The 25,889-nt window shown below is 32.8% G+C and overlaps 1 protein-coding gene across 2 annotated transcripts in view; it reads right to left on the reverse strand.

Annotated features, from left to right (window-relative positions):
- The window catches only part of LOC130894092 (cell adhesion molecule 4-like), a 239,150-nt gene that overhangs the window by 103,453 nt on the left and 109,808 nt on the right, over positions 1-25,889 (reverse strand). For both annotated transcript variants that reach the window (XM_057800671.1, XM_057800670.1), the window contains exon 3: positions 3,259-3,440. In XM_057800671.1, coding sequence (XP_057656654.1) covers positions 3,259-3,440 — 182 coding nt within the window. The remainder of the gene's footprint in view (positions 1-3,258; positions 3,441-25,889) is intronic.

Here is a 25,889-nt window from a genome sequence, read left to right on the forward strand (position 1 = left end):
CATTATTATAACTAAAAATTCTTCAGAGCAACGTAAATAACAATAGACCGAAACAGAAATCGAGAAAGATTGAAAAGGATAGTAATATATTTTCGTTTGTACTTCTGTTTCATTATCTCACACTGAGATATAGAGGGTGTTCCGCATGAGAACCAATACAATTAAAAGCTGGAAATTGAATCGAATCATTTGATGACATGTATACAAAGACTATCAATCTCCTTTACGAGTAAGATAACGAAGAGAATCACCATGAAGGAACTCCTAGAAGGAACAGAAGCCATCAGGTTCTTGCTGAAAGAGCAAATCGGATTCATGAAGCCATAATTTGAGGATAATGAATCATGCCACCTCAGGATTCAATAGACAACCTGAACTGGGAGCGAAGACATGGAGACGATCATGTCGAGGACAAACAACAAGGATCTGGAGATCTGGAGAACTCTAGTCCATTCATCTCCGTTACGAGCAAGAAGATTGTATTGAAGAAACTTTTAGAAGAAACAGAAACCATTAGACTGCTGCTATAGGAAAAATTCAGATTCATGAAGCCATACTTGAGGATAATGATTTATACCACCTCAGGATTCAACAGACTTTCTTTCTATCTACGTGTAGTTTCTAAGAACCAATCTCCTTTATGTGTCTTATATATACTTTTCGATCCAGATTTATTTATTATTGTAGCCATTTGGACAAAATCACGTCTATTAATTTTTGTTTATTATACAATTTGTATAAATTTCTTTATTTGTACGTTTTTTCTTCTTCTTTTGGTGTCTATCTGTGACGAATGTTAGCAATCATCATAACAATTTTCTTTTTGTCAGGTGCAATGCGAGAGAGTTGTGGGGAAATTTCATTTTAACAGGTTCTAAAGTTTTTATACCAGGATGTCTTCTTCATGGACTTTTTTCCAAATATTTTGCCTTGCAGTATGACTTGGTTTCGTAAGTATCAGTAATTTAGCTTGAAGCTTCTTATTTAGTACCAACTGTCGCTTCCACCAACTTCTTTATTTCAAATTTCCAGAAACTTGTTAAAATTTTATTCATTATCATTTTGATTCACGGTTCTCTGTTTCCTTTTTATTCACACAACATCCTGGACAACTGCTAAGTATTGAAGCTCTTGAATAAACTTTACTTGCTATGTATCCGTACGATATTATGTTTTATTTGAAATTTTTTGTCGTATTATATCATGTTTTTAAAATTAAGTTAAAAACTCGTAACACACACCTGCAGAATGAGAGATAACTTAAAAAAACCTCACTACCTCCTCAACCTGACGACGGCCATTACGGTGAAAGTTTAATGGCCTAATAGCTGCATAAAATATGGCGGTCCCATTAAAATTTTTGCTCGGTTGCCAATTCTCTCGACGATAGATAAATTGAACTTAATCGGGTGATTTCCATCGCATTCCGTTTAGCACAATGGTGTCGAGTTGCCTCAAGAGTGACTTTTATCTTTTTTATTAACCTCACTTTTATATAGAAAACAATTTTTACGTTTTTGCTCTAATAATACGAGAATAGTTCGGCGTCAAATGTAACAAATAAATTCAGAGTGTGAAGTGAATAGATGACGTGTAATAAAAAGATTGTCGATCCGTAACTTTTACAGGGACAACTTGTACAATCTAAAGACAGCAAAAATCATTTTTTTAACGAAAAGATATGCTTCGATCAAATTTATTATTTAGGAGATATGTAAAGTTTTAGATAGTTGTACATGCCATGAAAACCGTTCGCTATAAAGAGACATTCTGAAAAAAAATATCATAAATTGAAATTACTCATACAATAATCAATGACGAAAAAGATTTTAGAAAACTGGACTGAAATAAGACGTCAAATAAATCAAATGGATAAGAAGTTAGCCTATCAAAACTTCCAGGAATCATATTGGACTGGAAAATTCAATGGAAAATAAATCTGGGGAAAAAATTCAAAGGGAAATCTCTCCACATCTGTAGACAAGTTTGGAAAAAAAAGTATTAAAAGCATAGGTAATAATATTTAGCAATCATGAGGCCTGTCATAATCTATATTCAAATAAAGTGGTGGGAATCTATAAAAAAGCTTGTAGTATATAGAATTGGTCATAAAAAAGAAATATTAATCTCTAGGGGTGGCTCGGTGACAATAGATGAAATAGGTATCGTTTTGTTTTCACATAAACTTAACATTTAAAAGTCGTAGAAGCTGAAATCTTCAAGTGCAAAATACGCGACTAAAGGGGCTGTCAAACTGTTATGGGGATTCAACGAGAAGCAGACTGATATCTAGGCATCAAAAACAAAAGTGGTAATTACCTCTCCTGGACTCTTGATGCTAAATTAAGCCTCTACTGGGTACCTGGAAACTATGCGAATATATGAGGTTCTATCGGATAAATATCCAGGGTTTATACAAACAAAAGCGGGCTCTTCCACAACAAAACAGTAGTACCAAACCACATACTACAAAAGTTACGCGAAATTAGATCGAAGACCTTGGTGGTATTGGACTCCACAAGATTTAGATAACTATTTATTCAGATTTGACGTGATCCAAAGGAGATGTTGAAAATGCAGTGCAGAATATTATATTATATATAGTTGACATTTTTAGTTTCAAAGAAGTAAGGTCCAATGATTCCTCCTGACCAAATTGCACACCAAACTGTCACATTTAATGGATGTAGAGGTAACTGATGAATAATTTGAGAGTTCTCCATTGACATCCATACATATCCATTCAAATGAAAACGTGCCTCGTTACTCATTATAATTTTTTCATGAAAATCGGGGTTGTAATGAACGATCTGTAATATCCTATTGGCATAAGGTCTTCTGGAAGAAGCTCTTGTGTCATTTGAATCTTTAATGGAAATAAATGCAAATCCTTGTGGTCAAAGATGTTCTTTGAAGACAAAGCTCCTGAGCACGGCGTCGAATTAAGGTTGATGGATTGTTTTGAACACATTTTTGAACTGATAAAATAGATACGTCATTTTAAATGAAACGTGGACACCACAAAAAAGTGAATGTTCCATCGAAAAGTCAGTTTTCACTAGAAATAATCCGAGGAAGTTGATAATAGAAAATTTTATAACAGATTTCTAAAGCATCTGTCTGGAAACATACCGACGCCCTTTGCGGAGGTCTGTTGCCTATAAGCAACTTCTTCTGTGTTGAAAAAACAAAACCAGTTTATTTATTTTCACTAATTCAATTATTGATCATTTTCGTTAGGGTAAGAAGTCTACTCACCGTTCGATTTCCTAAATTACGAACCCTGCAACTGAGATAAGTTGTTTTTCCCACTAATGCCGTCACATTTTTCGAAACACTTGTATCGAAATAGGGACCGCGGTTAATGATCAACGGCTCCAGTTCACTATCACTGTCAGAAACAGTATATCCGTTGTAATGTCTTTTCATTCTGCTCCAACCTAGAACAAAAAAGACAGATAACCACAAGAAATAAACATTCGATCTAATGGATAGCTCTCTATCAGTCAAATTAATTATCACTGATATCTTTTGAGGTGTCAAATTGTTTTTGTATATCCATTGTTTTTGATACATCGTACAGTTATGATACAGCTATTAGCTTCAACTACGACACCTCAACATTAACAAACTGTTTGGATCAAATACATTGGGAATTTATCTTTCATTATATAGATTAATGTATTTCAAATGATATTTTAGGAGTCTAGGTGCGAATTTATTAGCTGATGGCTAAGACGTTTATTGGAGCATTGTGAACAACTTGTTAGTAGGTGAGTCAGTAGAGTTTGCGTTCAACTGAGTCTCTACAACTCATGGGAGATCGATGGACGATTGAATTTCATATGGATTAGTGTTGCAACTTGCTCAGTGATCTCGTTCATTCAGGTCGTCCACCTAAGTTAGATATTGAGGTGACAAGACAAGCAGTAGAAAATTAATTCACTTTTTGGTTCAACTTTTATATTTACCAAAGATTTTTCTTCAACTTCAGTTATACTTACGCAGACCAAAATTTTACGTTTTAAGATCCTACAACCTCTATAATAATTCTGTGCATGTTGCCGTTTTGTTTTCGGCAACTATAGGTCATAGCTCAAAACGTTTTCCACTACCTCTCCATTGTTTGGATTTTATGTTAGTTATGTGGTCATTATAAATTTGTACCGAGTTGTTACTGTGGAGGTTAGCAGCCGAAGCTTCTTTTGCAGCTCAATCTGCAAATGCATTCCAAAATGAAGTATTGGTAACACCAGAGCTTCCATAATGGTTGATAGAATTATGTTTGTATCAAGTTTCTGTGGAGGTTAGCAGCCGAAGCTTCTTTTGCAGCTTGATCTGTAAGTGCATTCCAAAGTATCCAGATTGGAGTATTGGAAAGATGCTAGATGATGTCGTTTGATCCTTTGATAATAGTTAGTCATCGTTGTTCCATTATATCGCTTTGTGTTTCATGCTTAGGGAATATGTTTACAGATCTTTTAAATCTTAGTTGTTACTTTTTCTAACAAGGACAGGATTAGATAGGTTGTATTGATTGTGAAAGCTTCAAGGCAAATTCTTTATTATGCTTCATTATGAACAAAATTTATAGTTTTTGAATCAGTTTTGGTTGCTGACATGTATATAAAGCATCCATAATCTAATTTCGAACGAACTAAAGATTTGTACACCTGTAACAGGGTTTTTTCATTAGCTCCTCATTGAAGGTGAACCAAAGTTTTCAAAATGTTTGTCGTTCCAGGTTAACCTATCAACCATGAGAACCAAATTTTTTCTTGGGCTACACACCTAAAGATATTGGTTAATTTTACCGGTGCAAAAGATTATTAGATCATCTGCGTATGCAGAGATTTGAATTGGAGGGTTACTTGAAGAGCTTCTCGTGTCATTTATGGCTATTATGAAGAGCGTTGGTTTCAAAACTGATCCTTAGGTTGAAATTTCGAGAAAGTTTGGCTGTTAATACACACCTTAAGTGATCTATCGTTAGGATATGTTGTATCAAAGCAAAAATGTTGACTTGATAGTTGTACTTTCTCATTTTGTTGAGTATTGTTGATTTTGGTCTGTAATGAATGTCTGTAGATGGGCGAGATCATCTATAGCACATCGCAGATGTGGTCTGAATCCCGACTGAGCTGGATCAATCATTTTATGTTCTACTAAAGGCCGAGGTATTTTTTTTAATAATTTTTTCCATTAGTACATGTTAAAGAGGTGAGACGACATGAGTTGAGATCTGTTGATGGTTTTATCACGGGAATCAATATTGAGTCTCGTCATTGCGTTGGCAACTGATCTTTAGTTCAGATGGTGTTGTATGACTCCAGTGATACATTATATGAGTTCCTCTTTCAATGGATCAAATAGCGAAAAATCGTGACAATACAATATTTCTCAACCAAATTCGTTTAACGTTTCCATTATAGATACAACTGTATGTGGTGTGTTGTTATCTTGCAGAAATATCGCACTACGGATGGGAATATCGCGTCATTTTGGTTGATAAAACTCCATTGAATTGCTTCGAAAAATGACTGGTTTGAATTTGAAATTTGCCGCCAAAAGCGAGAAGAAAACTTGTTTCCGTGTACTACCAATGAACCAAGAGATGGCGTTTAAACGGGAACTCGAGTTGGCTATCTAAAGATGTGGTTGATCTGTGGTCAGGTTGTTTTTTGCGTTTCGTAGCACACCAGTCTAAAATCCAGTGTAGTTTATTTTTCTAAATAATTTGAATGAATGAAAGTTGTGTTTATTGAATATAACTATTAGTTATATTCAAGTTATTTTTGTTCACAATTGCTTTTAAATGTTCAAATTCCAGATAACGACGAGGGTATCTTGAACAAAACCTCTTTTATAAAACATATCAAGATCTTATTAACAGGAACAATCGTTTTCTTCCAAGATTTCACTAGGAAGTGAGATCAGGAGAGTGGTTGCGGTCTGGAAATGCAATAGGTATACACTATCCGTCACAGAGTCAGTTGACATTATCGTGATAAACGACCTAAAGGCGCTTGGGTTAATTACAGTTCCGTATTAACTGAAATGGTTATATTTCGAGTGATATATTTCTGTAAAGTTCATATAAAATATAAATAAAAGTGTATCTATGATGAAATTGTTTTAAAAACTAAATAAAAGAAGCAACTTCAAGATATTAAATAGAAATACGAAAATTTCTGTAAAAAATATTTGAAATTTTCGGTCATTTAAGGACGAAATGTTCTCAATTCATTATAAATATAGTTTTGAATAATTTTTAATAAAAAAAGGATCGTTGAGATTCTTCATATGATTAGAGGATGATTTGGAGAGATAGCATGAATCTGATCGATCATGAATTTATTCGAAACTATCAACAGATCTACCAATAATCAATTTAAACCGTATTCTACTCAAATATATGCTTTAACAAAATTCCACAACGTTTTTTACCGCTGACTGCTGGCCTATGTATAAGAGTTAACAGTTATTTTGTTACAAGATAAAAACCAGTAAATAAAAAATATTTCCCATAACTGCACCCTTACTTAAATTACGTAAATTTTTTATTGACTATAGAATTAAAAGTAACATTTCTCTCAAGGACGCGTTTATCTTTTTCTCGAATAACTCTCTTTGAACAAAATTAACGAGCTATATTTCAGGTTCTATTTGGCTTATGTTGGGCGTAGTCAACATTAATTGTACTTTTGCTCCCGAAAAACATAAATTTTTCTTAATGTGAAAGCATTAGCGTGCTCATACTCAATCTTTTGTACACGTTTTATGGGATTTTTAAATAAATCAAAATCTTTTGTATAAAACTCTCCATCCATCCAACAGTCTTCACTATTTATAACCTCAAAAGGATTATCTGCAAATTTGATTAAAAACAACATTTAAAAGATCACGTTCTATGTTAAAAAAATTGAATAGTACAACTGGTTTTGGCATTTTTTTCCTCTAGAGATAATTAATATTTTATTAGTAATATAATTAAATTAGTTACTTGTCTTATTTCTGAAGTTGTTTATGGTAAATCATCTTCAGATTCTAAATTAATTGTCAACATTATTCAAGTGCCATTACTCCCCTCATTAACAATAATGGAACATTCCATTTCGGTTTAAATAGAAATAGGAAGCGACTTTATTATTCGGTTCGTGAAGAATGTTTTCTAATTTACCATAGATTGTTGTTATAAATAATATTTATTTATAAATATCATTAATTGTTAATAAGCAGTTACGTAACTAATATACAGGATGAGTGATGAAAAACTTTTACTGTTAAAGGGCGGTCAAATTATTTGTCAAATATTAGTATGACAAACGAGTTTGTCAAATTTTTTTAAAAGTGTGCGAGTTTGTTTGACGTGTTTGTCAAACAATGTAAATGTTTGACCTGTTTGATGGAAATTTTGATTGACGGTGTGTTTACAAACCCGTTTGATAGTGTGCAACGGTGTTTGTCAAATAAGATCTCAGTTATCGCCTTGAAACCATGGAGAACACAACTGCGACGAAAGACCACAATAACGGCAACATCTCTGAAAAAGAATTTCTTTTGGAATTTATCTCCGTGTATCGCGACATGCCGATGCTGTGGAGAATAAAATCAAAAGACTATATGGATAAAAACGAGAGAATGAATGCGATCAAAAAAATAACGGATTTATTGAAAGTGTCTCGCTCGAACATCACTGAAGAAGATCTGAAGAAGAAGAAGAAAAAATTAATATTTCACGAACAACTTTCAAGCGTGAAAAAATCTATGCTTTCTGGATCTGGTACTGATGAATTGTATGTAACTTCATTATGGTACTACAAAGAGCTTGAATTTCTAATCTAAACATTTGTAATTTTTTCATTTGCAAATAAGAATTCATTTTCAAAAGAATATTTTTATAAGCAACTTGTAATTTTTTTACAAATAGGTACAGCATAATATTTCAATTTTTACAATAAAAAATATTTATTAATTGGTTATGTCCAAAGTATGAAATGAATATTATTTTACATCAAAGATCATAAAAGTGAAAAAAATTTCATTTTCAAGATGTTTCGTTTTCAACAAATTACCCCTATGGATGGAATATTTCCCAAAAAAGTAGTAGTAGATACAAAAAACCACTAAAATTGCCGCAAATTTGAGTTTACACATAAAATTCAGAAGATTTTTCTTTTAAACAGCTTCAAAATCATAGCTAATCCTCTTAAAACAATATTTTGTTTAAAAGTTCATAATATTTTTGCCTGAGATAGTTTTATCAATCACGTATTCAAAACTTTATACAGTATATTCTGTCCTCGAATAATTTGTAAATTCAAATTTTGATTGATCATAAATTAACGTAAAATATGTTGAATGCCACTACCAGAGGAAGAAACTTTATCTTCAACCCCCCCTATCGTAACCCCTATGATACCTAAGTGAGTTATTAAAATCTCATAATGTTCATTTGTATCCAAAAATATTTCCTCAACAAAAAGTTTAATTTAGAAACAGCATTTTCAATTTGGATATAATATTTTCAAAAAAAAATTCTTATACGTCTCAACGTTTTTCCTCTATAGATACAGTAATTTTCATGATTTTTCTTACGCCCTATAAAGAGTAGTTTCGAGCCCTGAACGGAAACAATCACGCCACAATATTTCTTGACCTACTTACTACTTTCTGTATAATTTTCAGATTCAAATGATTGTTAGCTGGGAACTCCCATTTACTGAACTATACGAGGACGATCCCACAATTATCTGGCCCAACAAATAAAACACAAAAATTTTAGAAAAAATATATTTATTGTTCGACGTAAACTCCTTTCAGCTCCATAGACTTTTCCCAGCGAAGTTCGACACCCTTTATATAATAAGAATCGTCAAGCTCCTCAAAAAAGACAACTGCTGACATCATTTCATTGTTTGACCACCGAGACATTTTTTTGGTCATTGCAACAACGGATGTATGAGCTGGTTTATTATTGTCTTGATGAAACAACACTCTCTTCTTAGCCTTTTATTTTATTTTCCCTCTCTAATGATGCAATAAGCTCGCATAATACTCGCCGTTGATATTTTTTATTCATTTTCAAGATATTTAATGAAAATTATTCCACGCGCATCTCAGAAAACCGACGCCATGACCTTTCCTGCAAATGGAACGGTGTCAGCCATGATGTAAATACTAGATGTGTTCTTGCGCAGCCGGATAGCCACAGCCAATGAGAGACCTTTCCCACTATCGGCCATATTGTTCTTCTGGCCAATCAATTCAACGCGGGAATTTGAATCTTATCGTTTTAAAATTGTTATGCACAAAACGTTGAGCAGCGAATTTGATGAAAAATTAATTGAGCATTTGATAAATTGGGCTTGGTTGAAAGTTATTTCAATAAAAACAACAACAACAACACATAATAAGCAGCAAGTCAAACTACGAATAAAATTTTTGTATCACCACAAACAGTCAAGTGCTTGGGCTTTTGCACGTATTAACTTACCGTGTTGGAGGTTAAGTTGTCTTTCTTCACAAACTTTTTTCCATTCCTTAAATAATAATATCTTAGTAGTAATATCTTTTGTAGGAAATCTATGAATACTAATATCTTAACCTCTACAATTCTTATTGTTATTTGTGCATGAAGGCATTTTAATGTCAATAACTACTCAATGTAAATAAATATAGATCAGTCAGCTAATGACAGCCAATATGGCGGAAAGTGGAACTGCGCAGTAGAGGTCGTAAATTGGTCTTCGGACTACATCATGGTATTAGCCCAATTCTCTCTCTCCTTCGGGACACTTTATCTATACTGCGCATGCCTCATACGCACAAAAGATGCTCAGAACTAACCGAAGCAGTCGGTGGAGAGAGAGAACGATACATTATTTGTTTTACTTAGTCAGAACACCTTCCACTTATAGAAACTTTCAATGTTCTAAGTATTACATAATATGGTTTACGTATTCACTGAAAACGTTTAATGTTAATGGCTGTCAAAAAAATATTAAACAACATGGCGTCTCCAGACTTGGAATATATGCTGTATAAATTGTGTACTTTCTAATACAAGCAACTACCTTCATCTCTAGATAAGTTCAGTTACTTCTGGGTCTGGGTATTTTCTTTAATTTATTTATAAGTTTTATTTTTGTTAATAATCATTTTATAACGTGTAGTATACAATAGGCTTCTATAATTAATTTCAACTATATAATTTTCGTTGAAAGTTCCATTTGAATTCTTTTTTAATTATTCGAAATTTCTCAAATTTGCTCCAGTTCTATAGAGAAGTATTTTGTAGATAAACGATTCTAAATATTTAATAATGGTTTCCGTCTATTGCTCTATTGGTATTTCTGATATTTCTCGACATTCTAATATTCCCGCTCACTCTAAATAACATCTGTATACCTAAGATTCTTCGAGAAATAATTCTGTCGAAGTCATATAAACAATAAAATCAATTTTTTATATATGTATGATAAAATTCTTCAGCATATTCAATCAGGTGAACTAACATTCGAAGTTTTACAATTAACACATTTTTATTTAATGAAAGTTCATTCTAATCTGAGACTACCTCTGAAGACGATAACTTGGTTATCGAAACGCGCTTCAGACAATGTAATCGTGAACTAGATTTATGCTGAATATTTCGGTTTCAAATACTAGATAAACTATGAGTTTTTTAGATTAGAACACAATCTACAAAACGTCCAAGTTATTGTTTCAATTGCATTTTTTTATGTCAAAAGCAAGTACAAGTTTATGGTCAACTCTGGATCGCCTCTAAGTCTAACTGGTCTCTTCTGTATTGAGTCTAGCATCTTCAAGGTATGCTTGGGAGTCGAGCTCCGAATTTGCGAGCGATATTCCAAAGATGGACGACTCTAGGCCTTGTGGTAAACTAGAAGCAGTTGCTGAATATAAAACTTTATGTTCTTGAAGAAAGCTCCTAGTTTTTATGGAACTGTCTTGACTAAATCGACCACGTGACTTGGCCAGGACATATCGCTTCCAAACTTAACACGAATTTGTAGCGATAGTTATATTTTATGTCTATACAGATCCAAAACCTGATCCGAAGTGTCTGTCTTCTTTGTAAATAGAAGTCTGCGTCTTTGCTGTTCTTAAGATCGGTGATATAGTTGGCGAATCCATAGATTCATACCTGGAACCTTTCTGAGGTGTGTACATCGATAGCGACTTGGAGTAATCGGTAATTGAGTAATCTAGAAATCCAGTCGATGATTGAGGATGACAATTGATGGACGATACAGATTTCATCAAAGTGTACAGATTCTAGAATGCAATATTAGTCTAAAGTTATATCCGCAGTCATCTAGGATACGAAATCGTCAAGCAAACCTCAGATACCAACAACTAGATAATTCTAGACGCATAAGAAAATCTTTATGAAGTATTAGTGCGTTTTATTTTGGCCAGAGAAACGTCATGACTTTCTTTGCTTTTTGAACAATTATCCGAATAAAAAAATCCTTTAGCCTACCCTCAAAAAACGCAATGATTCTTTCTTAAAGACCTGAATTGATGCAGACATTATTCAAGAAGGGTTTAACCTAACATTTAAGGTATTTATTCAGTTGGATGTGTCAGGTTTATTTGAAACGCTACGGAACGCGTTTGGTGGTAAGTAAACAGATAAACAATATGATTTACGTGACGTTACTTGAAGGAAAGTTCCGTTAATTCCTATAACCACAACTGATTTGCCGTTTGAGCTTGATTGACCTCAATTAACATGTTTCTCCCATGGTCAATTCTATGTGGCATATTGATGGGTAGGAAACCATAAATCAAAAAATATCGCCTTTGCCAAGGTGCTTCACTGAAGAGTTTAACATACGCTTCTGTTTATTTGATGAACAAATTTAGAAAATCACCTTGTAGATACAAATTATCTGTTAGACGATCTAATTGCAGATAATCGTGTACCTTCGAGCACGACTTGGTTAACGTAAATAAACTCTTATCGGTAAAGGGATGAAACGAGTTCTAAATAAAAATTTAACACCCTTCCAAAGCACGCTAAATTACAGTTACGATATCTTCCGGTGTAATCTGAGGTAGTTTCACCTAATTTCATGGTTATTTATATAGTAACTTCTTTATAATCGGGAAGCGTTTGTTTATTTTGTATAATAAGGCCTTGAATATTGATTTAAGATAAAGAAAGTTAGAAATTTGACTTTATCCAAATAATATTTTGCAATCTTATCAATGATTCTTGAATTTTAGTTAACATTGTTCACCATACTCTGATAGATCAGTTCGCGGGACGGATTCCGAATCAGTTTATGAACCGATCGCATGCGCATTTTCAAAATAATCGTTCGACAATTATGGAAGTGCGCATGTAATCGGTTTTTAAACTGATTCGGAATCAGAACCACAAACAAAACTAATGTCTCTTCCGCAACAAATCATTTGGTTATTTAACAATGGAAGAATTCTTTCTTTTTCCATTTAACTTTGGGTTATTTTTATGTTGAATGGAAAATGGGTTTGCAGAGAAAAGAAAGAAAATTCTTTGAGAAAAAAGGCTCAAAAATGTTACTTATCGTGAGCGCATGCAAATGTTAACCGTCTAAATTTTACTTAATTTTTAATTTAACAATTTTCAGAAAATAAATTCAGTTTTTTACTGAAAATACATTATTTTTTGGTTATTGTACGTAAAAACTTTTCATTCTGGCTTTTGAAAATACCAATCAACTTTCTGCAAGCAACTGCATAGAGGACGAAAGTTTTATCCAAATTTTCTCAAAGTGTGGAGCATACAGAGCTCCAGAGCACTAGCGTTTGAAATAGAAGATGAAGATCTCTGAACAGATCTGAACATCTTAAATCTGTCTATGGTGTTAACTTTCAGTGTCCAGTAGAATTTTGAATCTTAGCCCGAGATTGATGTTAACACTTTCTTCATATGACCAAATTCCTAGATTGTTAAATTTTTTCAACCTTTTTAATGTTGATATTGATTCCCATAAGCCGACTGTGTACTTTAAGTACGTCCAGGAGACTTTGGATGTCTGCTATCAAGACTGTGTTATCGGCATATCATATATCGTTGATCCATGTGCCTAATTTTTAACCCTCGAGGGTTTTTTAAAAGATTTTTTCTTAATAAAGGTTATACAGGAGTGGGGAGGAGACGTATCCCTGCTTAACAGCTTTGAGGACTTCTTGGACCTTTAGAAATTCGTTATCAACTCTAACTGATTGGTTCTAAAACAAGTTTTCAACACAGCGCATATCTTTCTGGTCTATGTATTTGAATAAGTTTATGGTAATGCACTCTGTCAGAACCTTTTTTGTAATCTATGAAACAGATAACTACATATTTCCTTTGATCGTAGCTTTCTCATTTTTTGGAAATTCTGTAATAGTAATTTTCAGAAAATGACTTATCAAGCTAATTAATCTGTGGTTCTCGCATCTTGTTGAGTTGTTCAATTTTGGCAGTGATATGAAAAAAGAAACCATTTAATTGGGAAACTTGTTAAAAAATTAGTTAATTCATCGCTTATTGCTCACTCCCAAGAAAAGGTAGCATCCTTTTCCAAGGAAAAATGAATTCCCAGAATTAGAAATAGAAAACAAATAAAATTAGAAGTTCAGGAGAGCTACAACTTGTACTCTAGCTAATAAGAGCTGTTATGGTTTACCAGTAATACCATAAAGGATTTAAATATACCAGTGGTAGTCAGTGATCCTAATTATGGGTCTATAAAAATTTTCCGTTTTCCCTAAAAGCATCATTTGATGAATTGTCTTGGCCTATTTCAATCTTTATCAAAATACACTATATATTCATTTTTTTTTATTTTTATACTCTAATCTTGCCATTGGGGAAATTAGAGATTAATTCATGAGTTAGCTAGTCGCTTGTGACCTATTATATATTTAATTATGAGTTAATGCATTTAATATGTTCAATAATATAATCAGCTCTTGAATTAATTAATTCCATGATTATTAATAGTTATTTATACTATAAGGGATATAATAATATCAAACTCAGTAGCTTATTATCAAAAATTGAGATAAATTATTGATCTGTTGCTAAATTATTGCTATACCAAAAAATTGAATCGAAAACATGATTTATTATCTTAAAAAACTTGGATTAACAATCAATCATAGTAATAAAATCAATTTTTTTGATTATACACTACGTAATATCTGAATGGACTTAATTTTCTAGATTATGAGTTTGGATGATAATATAATGAATGATATATTTAAAAAAGGATAAACAGATACTACAATCATTTAAAGAACAAAACAAACATCAAAACATAAAACGTTTTTCTTTACCTTATATATAAGGACTTTTACAGCACCTGTATAATAAATTAACCAAATATTTTACTAAATAAAAATCGTAAACACCCCAAAACAAATAATATTTCATATCAAGTACTGTGATTGTTACGCTGTTTACGTAGGACAAACTTCTCAGTTATTAAGAAACAGATAAAAATGTCATCAATACAATTTTGAAAAATTCTGTATCAATAATTCAGTATTTCAAAATAATCTATGTATGTTTATTAAAATCGTTCAGAAATTGTTAAAAATTAATTAATTTTTGGAATCTTTCTAGAAGGATCAAACTCTGAAAATCTAGAAGAATATTTAACTTTTAAGAAATCATCTGAATTACTTAGAAAAATTCAGAAAAAAATACTGAATTTGTCGAAAAATGATTTGTATCTTTTAAAGTAATACCAAGTAATAAAAAAATAGTTGTAATTCAACCAGTTTCTAGGATATAACTAAAATTTTCCATAGGGATTCAAATTTAGACCGAATTTTCAAGGAATTTTCCACAAACAATCAAAATTTCTTAAGAATCCAAATTTTCGAGAACTTGCTGACATATTCTCAAAATTAGCCAAGTATCACAAAATTCTAATAAATCAGCTCCAATTTTTGAAATAATGTTCCAAGTTTTGGAAAATATTCATAATACAACATGAAACTGCACTATGTAATTCAGAAGTATATAGAACTCCTCAGCTACATACAGTAGAAAAGACCCATCTCAATTTCTGACGAGCAATCACCTACCGAATTTTGTCGTAACAATTTAGAAACACTCTGTATATATATGAGTGTTTTCGTGTCTCGAGGAGTACCTCTTAGTTTATGGTTCTTCTGGTATTTCCAAAATTTGACTGATCAAACTTTTGTCTTCTTTTCTAATATTGGTTTCTAACTTATATCTCGATGATTTTGAATCAGGAGGCCGGCTAATTCCTTTATTTTTCTTTTACCTTCGAAAACTAAGTGACGCTGATATTCTGAACTGAAGATAGAATAATCAGAGTCGCTCATTTGCTCATTGAAATTCTTAATATCCTTACCTCCAAAGAAGCGATACTGGAGAAGCCTTCGCAGCTGATCTATCAATCTCACTCCTCTTAAGAAGTCTAGAATGTGGGATTTAATAGCCAGAGGTCTTCGTCTTCTATTTCATATACACCCAGATGTAGTGCTCTGAACTTTTTTAATCTTTCACACCTCGAGAGAATGTGGTTTCGTGTCATAAAATCTGCATGCTGTATTATCTGCTAGGTCTAGCATCTTCAGGTGTTTGCTGAGACGACAGTCCCTCCGTAGATTGTTCTGACTTAGGTTAATACGTTCATCAGATCTACTCTGATGATAGTTTCTTAAAAAAGTCTTTCCCTGTCTCAATCCCAGTAGGTTACTCCAATAATTGGTTTTGCTCATATCTAACTTCTTTTCCAGTGCTTTTTCCATTGTTTTGTAGCTGATACCACAGAAGGATTTGAGTCCCATTAAAGGCGTCCCCCGCTTCAGCAATCTTATCAGCTATGTGCTCCGGAATCCATTATAGAGTAATTTCATTTTTCTTGTCAACTTGTTCAATTTTCTAGGCAATCCCATAGGTGTTTTGGATTTAATGATAACGGAGCTTAGTGCTCTGACAGGATAATCTTCTGTTTGAGATAGCTCCTAGTTTAAAATGAATACATATTCAACTAGCTTCTGGTTCACATCTATCTTATACAGACGATTGTACAGGGTGTTTTAGCTTTTTCTTTTGTAAAAATGGTAATTTCAGATATAAAAAAAATTACAGAACTTATCAAGATGGGTTATTTTTTATTGCAAAAATGTTTGTCAATTAGAAGATTTAATTTCTGAATTGTCGGATGAATTAAAATTAGATACGTTTCAAGTAAATACTTTTCAAATTATCAAGAGTTTTTATACGTGCGTGCCAAATATCAGTTTCAAAATATTCACTAAATCAAACAAACAAAGCCATATAGTCCGGGAACTTGCAAGGGTTTCCGTAGCCCTTTATAGAGGGCCACAAAAAAATTATTGATGTCTGTTTTTTTAGCCCGGAGAATCGATTTTTTAGAATTGCGAGACCAAAACTCTGGTCAGTTTTTTGTTGTTAACAATTTAATTATTCAAACAGCATAATTTATCATTTCTATATCGGTTGCAAATCTTCTAACGAATATTTCACTTTTTGAATTTTGCAAAAATATTTATTAGAACCAGAAGAACTAGAAGTTATAGACAAAGTAATGTAAAAATGCAAAAATTACACTGATTTCTCTTTCAATCGGTCGTATTTTAGCCTGGGTAAAGTCAATTGATACTTTTGAGGATCCATTTCAAAGAAAATTCTTTCAAAGCGTCATTTTCCTGTCAAAATTTTGTTTTCGAAGTGGTATAAAACTGTTCCAAATGTTTGAAAATGTACGTACGAGGGTTTGTTTTAAAGGAAAAAGTATTTTCTTTGAAATGGATCCTCAAAAATGTTAATTGAATTTGCCCAGGCCGAAATACGACCGATCTAAAGAGAAACAGCGCATTTTTACATATCTTTTTTGAACTTCTTCGCCTATAACTTTGGTTCTAATAAATATTTTTTCAAAATTCAAAAACGAAAATATTCGTTAGAAGATCAGTCGTATTTCGGCCTGGGCAAATTCAATTGATATTTTTGTGGATCCATTTCAAAGAAAATACTTTTCCCTCCAAAGTGTCATTTCCCTATTAAATTTTTGTCCACCAAGTGCTATAAAACTGTTCCAAATGCACGAGAATTTACGTATGAAAGCTCGTTTTTAAGGAAAAAGTATTTTTTATAAAATGGATCCTCAAAAGTCTAAATTGAATTTGCCCAGACCAAAATACGACCAATTAAAAAATAAACCAGCGCATTTTTGCATTTTTTTTTATACTACTTTGCCTATAACTTTGGTTCTAATAAATATTTCTCCAATATTCGTTATTCGTTAGAACTGGACTGTTTAATTAGAAACCTCGTAACTATTGTAGATAATAAATGATGGCCGTTTAAACAAAAAACATAGATATCAATCATTTTTTCGTCGCGACCCATAAAGTAGCCCCCAGGAACCCCTGCCAGCGCCCGGACTAGTAACCAATTTCCACTTCTGAAACCACACAATATATCAATTGATACAGACGCGTCAATAATGTTGTAGCTATATCTATAACCTCAACACTTATGTACACAGCTCATGATGATATTACAGAAAGCAGAACTCGGCTCATTATATCAATTTTGGTAATTCGAATACATCACTTGTAGTGGCGTGTTTGAAAGCAAGTTATGCTTTATTCTCTTCCTCCTATTTTTCGATTTGTCTTTTCACTCACTGGAATTCCTTTCAGAGAGATAGATAGATAAAACTTCATTTAAAGCAGATCAAGTTCATAGAAATCCAATCGTATCTTCTATATAGAAAAATTTGGGATTCGCTAAGGTCACGTTAAGATACAAAGATTAAATGTCTCTTATTCTATGTGAAAACTTGAAGAAAAATTGCAAGAAGGCGAAGAAAAATCTAGAACTCGAAAATATGAATAATGTAGTTGCTTCAGCCTCATCCATGCAAGCAATGATTTTAAGAACGTTATTTCAAACATGCACTTTTATTGGGGAAATATCCAAGAGATATAAAGAGCCGTATCTTACCGCAAATAATAAAAAAAAGTAGAAGGGAGGATTAGGTAACTTTTGGAGATATCACATAGATCATTCGGCACGGTACTCAAAGAATAAAACATTTATTGAGGAACTATATTTAGGTCAGGAAGATAACACATTGCCTTACACAAATTCTGGAAAAACGAATGACCTAATATTAGTCGACTTGAAAGATCTGGAAACAATAAACAGTGTTAAGATCATGGAGGGAATTTATAAGTACACCCATATAAAACTAGAATCGTATATTCAATCTCCAGATGTGTGTGAACAAACAAAAGATTGAAACGGGGAAATTGCTTGTCCTCCACTTTTTTAAGAGTAGTCTCACAAACAAATCTGTAACAATATGGTTAATCTGCTCAATAACATCATTTTTAAATATGATACTGGAACGAGACAAAGAAGATATATGGATTGAAGTATCATATATACTGAGACCCAAATGATCTCTGGTGTCCCCCTTTCTTTCGAAAATACTGTGCAATCCAGTGTTTACAGATGATCTGTTAATCCAACTCGTTAGAAAGTTGAGAATGTGGGACAGCTGTAGCTGCCAGAGATATCTTCATCTTCTATTTTCTTCAGCTGATACCATAGAAGGGTTCAGGTTCCTTGAAGAGCTCCTTTCCCTCTATTGGCTGCCGAGTGTAACAGAGACACTGAATCTGGCATTTTTGACAAATTAGTGTCCAAAAAAAAGAAGAAGAGTCAGTTGGAGGAAGAAACTCACGCTGCAATGACTGCGTTGAAGATTAATAAGATTACTGCGAAAAATGTCGACTAGATTCGATGTATTCGGTGATGCCGCTGGTTTCAATATAACTCAAACACTGAATCTGGCATTTTTGAAAAATTATTGTTAAAAAAAAAGAAGAAGGAGAGTCAGTTAGAGGAAGAAACTCACGCTGCAATGACTGCGTTAAAGATTAATGAGATTACCGCGAAAAATGTCGACTAGATTCGATGTATTCGGTGATGCCGCTGGTTTCAATATAACTCAGACACTGAGTCTACAACTTCTCAAGGATTTGTATCTTAAGAAGAAAATTTAGACAATAAAAGTCATGCTGCAGTAGTTAAGGTGAAGAATTTTTTTTTCTTTTCTTATTTTTTTTCAATGTAAGAGTATTTTGACCATTTCAAATTCCATATCAAAGTAACTCTACTGAGTTATATAGATAGTCTAGTTGTACATGATTCACTTCAAATAATTTGACATTATATGAGAGTATATACAGTATATGTGTGTGTGATAACAGAGAGTTTATGCTTATTTTGTTAATGTTGTATGTGTGTTTGATCAATTTAAATGGTAATTATGATATGAGCACGTATGATTATCCATAGTTGTTATTGCAATAATTCTGTAACGAGAAAATTACGTGGAAACAATTAATAATCTTATTGTTTACGTGATTTTTTTTCTTATACATGTGAACTGAATTGATAAACACACATTTTATTACAAATCACAGCCTCCAAATTAGGTTCCTATCGACAAATCGCACACTTAATCCAATTTTCTATATACTTTTTGTGCACCTTAATAAAATTTTTTTTATTTTGATACCGAAACCGAATTAAATGCTATGGATTTTATGAGCTCATTACGCAATCATCGAAGCGGATTTTTAGTTTCGAAAGAAGGAAAAGAAAAAAAGTCACAAGGAACCAAATATGGTTGAAAAGTGATGATGCATTATCATAGTGGATCTCTGCTCATAAATCCAATTGTTTATAAGAAATGTTTCACGTAAAGGCATTAAAACGATTAAGTTGTATCTTTTATTGATAGTTTAACGCTCTGGAACGTAATCATGCTACAAATCAACAAAATAATTAAGAAAAACGATGATGTTTCAGTTTTTTTGTTTCTTTTCTCGGTTTCTGCTCATTTTTTGGACAAAACTTTTTCAGTTTCAACGTCATATTCATGATTCCAGTCAACAGTATTAATATAAATTGTGAAACATCTCCTTCGTGACTGTTTTCTATTTAATACCCTCAACTACAGGTATTTGTGATGAAGTAGATACATTTTCAATAATCCCTTGGCCGTGATTCATTACAAAACTTCTAGCAAAACCGTTGTTCAACTAGTTTTTTTATAATCAATAGCAAATATATTAGAAAATTGCTTCTTCACTAAAGTCCTATTTCATGCTCTGGTAGTATCTAACCTATTCTATTCCCTACTATCTACAGTTTTTTTTAAATTTCTAGTAGTAATGATTCTTCTATGTATAAATTTAGTTATGTTCTTATCTCCTATCGATACTTTCTCAAGCATTCTCTAACTGTTCAATTGCAGCGACCAATTCCTATTTAGTTATAAGTTATTTTTTTCTTCTTCTTGAGCTTTTTGATCTTCTCCCTTTCTTTGGTATTCCTATTTTTCATGTCTTTCATTTCCTGTGCTAAGCATCTCTTCATAATTTTCCAGCGCTCCATTAAACGGAGATGGTCGCAGGATTAACTGATCCAGCAATAGCTTCTTCAAACTTGAAACATCCTGTATATATTGTGTTCTTTCCATTACAGTGATGTTTCTAAGCAACTACCACTATCTCTAGGTCATACCAGGTACTTCTGGAACCATCCACTATCTACTTCATTTACTAGTACTTCCCTTGCCTGGTTCTCAATTTTCATATCACCTTTTGTTTCTTTTAAGACCTTTAAATACTCTATAAAAGAATTTTTAGTTTGCTCTTTTTCTATTTTCAGCGCATTATCAAGTTTATCACATTTGTATGTATGTACTTTGTTATTTTTACTTTTCGTGACTTTTCCGTCATGCGATTTATTTCTTGTTATTGTTCTGTCTAATTATCTTACAGAAATATCTTGTAGAATCTATGATGGTAGTTCGGTAGAGCTGCCACGCTTCTAGGCTGTTACCTGAAGGTCTCTTCCTTATTTTCTAATTAATTATCCACCATTTTTTTATACTTTCTTGCTATTGCTTGACTATTTAGTTTTATTTTGTCTTTGGCAGTTTGCGTTATCTCTTCTGCTACAAGTATGTATTGGTCATTAGATATTTCGTACCAAGCTCGACTGAGACGTGTTTTTTGTCTATTTCTACTAGTATATAGTCTATAATTGATCGTTCGTTCCTGCTGAGCATTTCTTAGGTTAACTTATGGACCCTTTCATACCCATTGTTTCACCATGATCACCAATTTGCATTTTGCTCTCATGAAAGTGTTCTATTGAAGACCCCTGCAACAATTACAGTTTTTTTTTCGTTTCTATCATTACATTTGAATATTTCCAAACTTTATCTTTAGTTTTTGTTATTTTAGCTCCGTCTGGTCTACATCTAGATACCCTGTATATAGAATTCTTGATTACAACATGAGTTTTCTAATCCTTGATTGATCTAAATATTTTAAACCGAAAGTTTTTGATCTTTAATTGTATATGTAAGTTAGGATTGAGGTATCATTATCAATCTGATAGATGCCTACCCAAGATAGCAGGAGTGCAATTAGTGGTAGAATCAATGTACCCCCATATCGCCACCTAGTTTATACTAAATTAGTTTCAGATAATGGCCCACTATTAAGTGGAGCGGACAAGTGTCTGATGAATGATTCAAAGTCCCTAAAATCTAATGGAAACTGGACCTTACTAAATGAAAAATCGATACCGAAGCTCTTGAGTTTTTTCCTTTATAATTGGACGTGATTTAATTTAATATGGAACAAAATCAATCAAGAGGATTTTGAGAGTGGAGGAAATTATAAAAATTATATCGGGGGTTATTAAAAACTACTAAATACAATTTTGTGACTACTATCAAATATATTTTGTTCTTTCAATTCTGTTTATTCTCTAGTTTCACTGTTGAAAACTATCTCTGTTGAACTCATTCAAACTTCACAGTGATTTTCAAATCGTTGTTTCACGTAACGGACCACCAGCAACATGCTTTAGGTAGGTGTAAGAATGTAGTTTGTACAATATTCATTTTAGTCTACGGAAATTTCGCACAATCTGTCAATACCGCTAAATGGAGCATCTGGGGATGTCTATGGAGTCTAATACCCCTAGGGACTCAAATATCGGATCCCAACCTTATGTGTCTCGGATGTTTTTAGAAGATACCAGATAATCGAATCAGGTTTATAAGCAATCAGCTGCTTGTCGAAGAATACAGTGCAGCAGGTTTTGTAACTGTCTGTAACTTGTTAAACCAGGTCAAATGGTCCACGACAATCAGTAACATATAAATATCTCTTTTCCTCTGTTTCTTTTTGCTCTTAAATTTACCACAGCTACAGCCCTGCAGACGATTTTTCTTATATCCACATCATATCTAAATAATGTCCCCATCTCAATCACAAGATGCCCATCGAACCTTTCGCTCTGTAATACCCAGCAGTGTATCTATGTGCGATGCGATGCCGTATAAACCATCCGAAGCGATGGCACTGAGAATCCAGCCTTCTTGTGCGAAAAGCCTAAGAATTATATTTCAAAATTTGTGTCAATTAATCGGGCGGTAGTTCAATAATCATGCTGATGATTGTTATTTTGGGACTACCTCATATTGAACAAGAAATGATGATATAGGAAATAGAGCCTGACTCAAATTTTGAAGAGAAATGGTTTTCGTAGGTATTAGTATCAAACAGCCATATCTAATTTTTCAGAAATGATCAAATTTGTGATTCATATCTTTCCAAAATAATGATAAAAACTATTTGAACTCGAATATCCACGATCTTAGCACCTCATGTGTGGGATGTTCAATTGACCAATTATACTAGGTATCCGAAAGGTCAGAAAATGGTCATCGAAGGTCATTTAGTCATAATAATTGTGCAGCGTTGGAAAATGTTTTATTAACAGTTAAAGCTTTTCCAGGTCGCTTTTCCTGTGCACAGATCTAGAAGCATTCGCTGATAATTGGTTAGCTTATATAAATATTTGATCAGTCCAATTAATTATTAACAAAAATTGGATAATTTTTGTTAACGCGCATGCTTTGAGCCGGTTCATTGTATCAAGACAGTGAATCTGCTGACCAATTAATAAGACTAACTAACGTTTTACGACCAATTTCTGATCTATAATTGGTCAATTGAAATTCCGCTGGGAATGCGGAGCCAATCGTACCGGCCTCAAAGTTGTTGCACTGTTAACAGGAGTCCAACAAATGGAGGAGCTAGAAAACAACGTAGTTAAAGATTGGCCATAATTTTATTCATCTACTTTGCACGAAACAGAATAAAAAAAACTAATTTCATAACAGAAGAGACCTTAAATCAAGAACATTTAGATGTATTAATATATCAAAAGGCCTAAGAAATAATTTTGAGATGGGTACAAAGAAAAAAATTATAAATACATTCATTGAGTCACTGAAGTAGTAATTTTTATATTGGAATAGTTTTTAATTTAATTGAATATTATCAACAAACACAATTAAGTTAAAAAACGACAAATCTTAGCTAGGGAATGACTAAATATTCTCGAAGTAATCCCCATAATCACAATAAAGAAGTCGTTTTTGAAAACAATTAACAATATGTTCAATTGTAAATGAAAAAATATTAGAAATTCCTTTTCTAATATTTCGCTTCAAATAAATTTTGGTCTTGGGTTTTTCCGCACGATAGTAGTCTCTCAGAAAACCCTTTAAAGGAGCAATCACACGGGTTTAAGTCCAGTGAATACGGAGGCCATTCCATAACATAAAGTCGAATATGAATTTTTCTGTTTTTACCTTTTAAGAGTTATTTCCATAGCTTTTACCTCTACTCGATTTAATACACTTTTTTTTAGTTCGTAAGGCTCTTTATTTCAAAGTACACGAACTGCTCTTTATATTAGAGATGCATATATTTAGGCAACTTCCCATTTATAACCACATTCAAGAATAGAGAATGAGGTTGCTTTCAAAATTGCATGTAGAAACTTCCTAGATAACAAAAATTCGGTCAGCGTCGAACACCTGGTTGAAGAGCTTTTTAAGGCTTTCGATTGCGATCTGTTTCACACGAGATTTCATCAGAAATTGTTCAGATGGAAAAGCGCTATAATGGAAAATGGAGCCCAAATATGCTAGTGAACTACTATTTGAGATATGGGACAGCTTCTGCTAATACAAGCGAAGTAAAACAATCAAATAAATAGTCTTATTAGATTTGTTCCTTATACAATAGAAAGTATATTTTTGCGCATGCGCACGACGCGTGCCTTTGGTTTGGAGGATGTTTCCTTTTCATATTTTATATTCTCTTTTTTTCCACAAGAGTATTATAATTCAATACAACTCAATATATGCAAAAAAACCGAAAATATTCTGCGAAAAAATTCTCGAAATGCAGTGTCTTCTATCGAGGAATGTAAAATAAATTGAAATATGAATTTAAGCGATACTAATTGAATGTTGTGGTGCTTTGTGGTAGAAAATTTTAGATTTTCTGCAATGTTTTCAAAAACATTCACTTCCTAAGAAATTTGACACTTTTCATTATGCCTCGGTATACTTCAAAGATTAATATCTGATACATATTTACAAATACATAGCGAAAATTCATTATTTTTAATAATTGTGCGAAATTTTTAACCTATTTGATCATTTAAAGTTGCTTAAGAAACATCATTTCCGTTAAATGCTGTGCTGGTAAAGATAACGGTACGAATTTATTAAATTATTATATTAATATCGTTTATTAATGAATGTACGTGATTTCAAATTAAAAAGCTTTTTGTTTTTCGCGTTTTATACCTCGAATTTTCTAGGTAAATCCGTCACGTACAAGCTCTATTTGATTTATATTTCTACTTTTCAAATCACGCTTAGATTTGCTAAAATTATTCTTGCTGAACAATCGCAACTTTATGTAGCTGAAAAATACAATGATAATGAAATAATGGTAACATTCCAGCTCGAATGAAATTTCCATAATCTCAGGATTTGGTTCCATTAAAACGTTCAACGTACTAGTTGACTGAATTATTCATTAAATTTTTTTTGTCGCAATGTGAATAGAATATAACGTATGTCAAAATTGTTTTGATACAAAATTAATAACGCTTAATAATACAATATTAAAATGACTGTACGAACACGCGATTTATAATTCTCCATGCACAGGAAAACTCCAAGTTGATTTCGCAAACACACAACGACTGGCCTTGCGATTTATTTATAGTTATCGCAATGGCCAGACGTCCCGGAGATTGTAAATGCTTATAATCGGCTTTTTCCCAACTAGTCGAGGTTGATTAATGATACACAGCATGATTACAACTGATCTCAATTTCAACTGCAAATTGTGAGATTTTAATCATAACGATGTCTAATGATTTGAAGAGAAGCAACTGTCCCGGAAAAAAATTCTGATTGGTCGCATTGAGATCTTCAACATCTTTATTTTCGCCTCCAATTCTGCTCGTTTACCCAGCCAATAGGATTATCAAACTGCCGTGTTATATCTGGGAGAACACGCTGATGAAGCTCCTCTTTTTAGTTTGTTGTGTGACAGAAATCTATAGGTAATTTCATGAATCTGGTCGAGTTGTCCACTGAGACTATTTTCTTGATAAGTCTCTATCTGGTCATCACTGCGGTTAGCACTTGAGGTAGCTCTTCTTACATTTGATTGACTGGAACGACCTAAGTCAGGTCTTCGTCTCTTCGGCATCGAAAATTGTAAATAATCAAAGTAAGAGTCACTATCACAAAAGATCAATTATAAAAAGGGCACATAACTTGAAATGTCACTATCACAAAGGATCACAAAGATGTACTTGTCTGAGGGATCGATTGACATAGAGGATTCATCGACATATCATTTGGTTGTTAAATGTCAAATATTATGGTTGCGTTCAGAAT

This window comes from Diorhabda carinulata, chromosome 5 (genome assembly GCF_026250575.1).
Source record: "Diorhabda carinulata isolate Delta chromosome 5, icDioCari1.1, whole genome shotgun sequence".
Lineage (NCBI taxonomy): Eukaryota > Metazoa > Arthropoda > Insecta > Coleoptera > Chrysomelidae > Diorhabda > Diorhabda carinulata.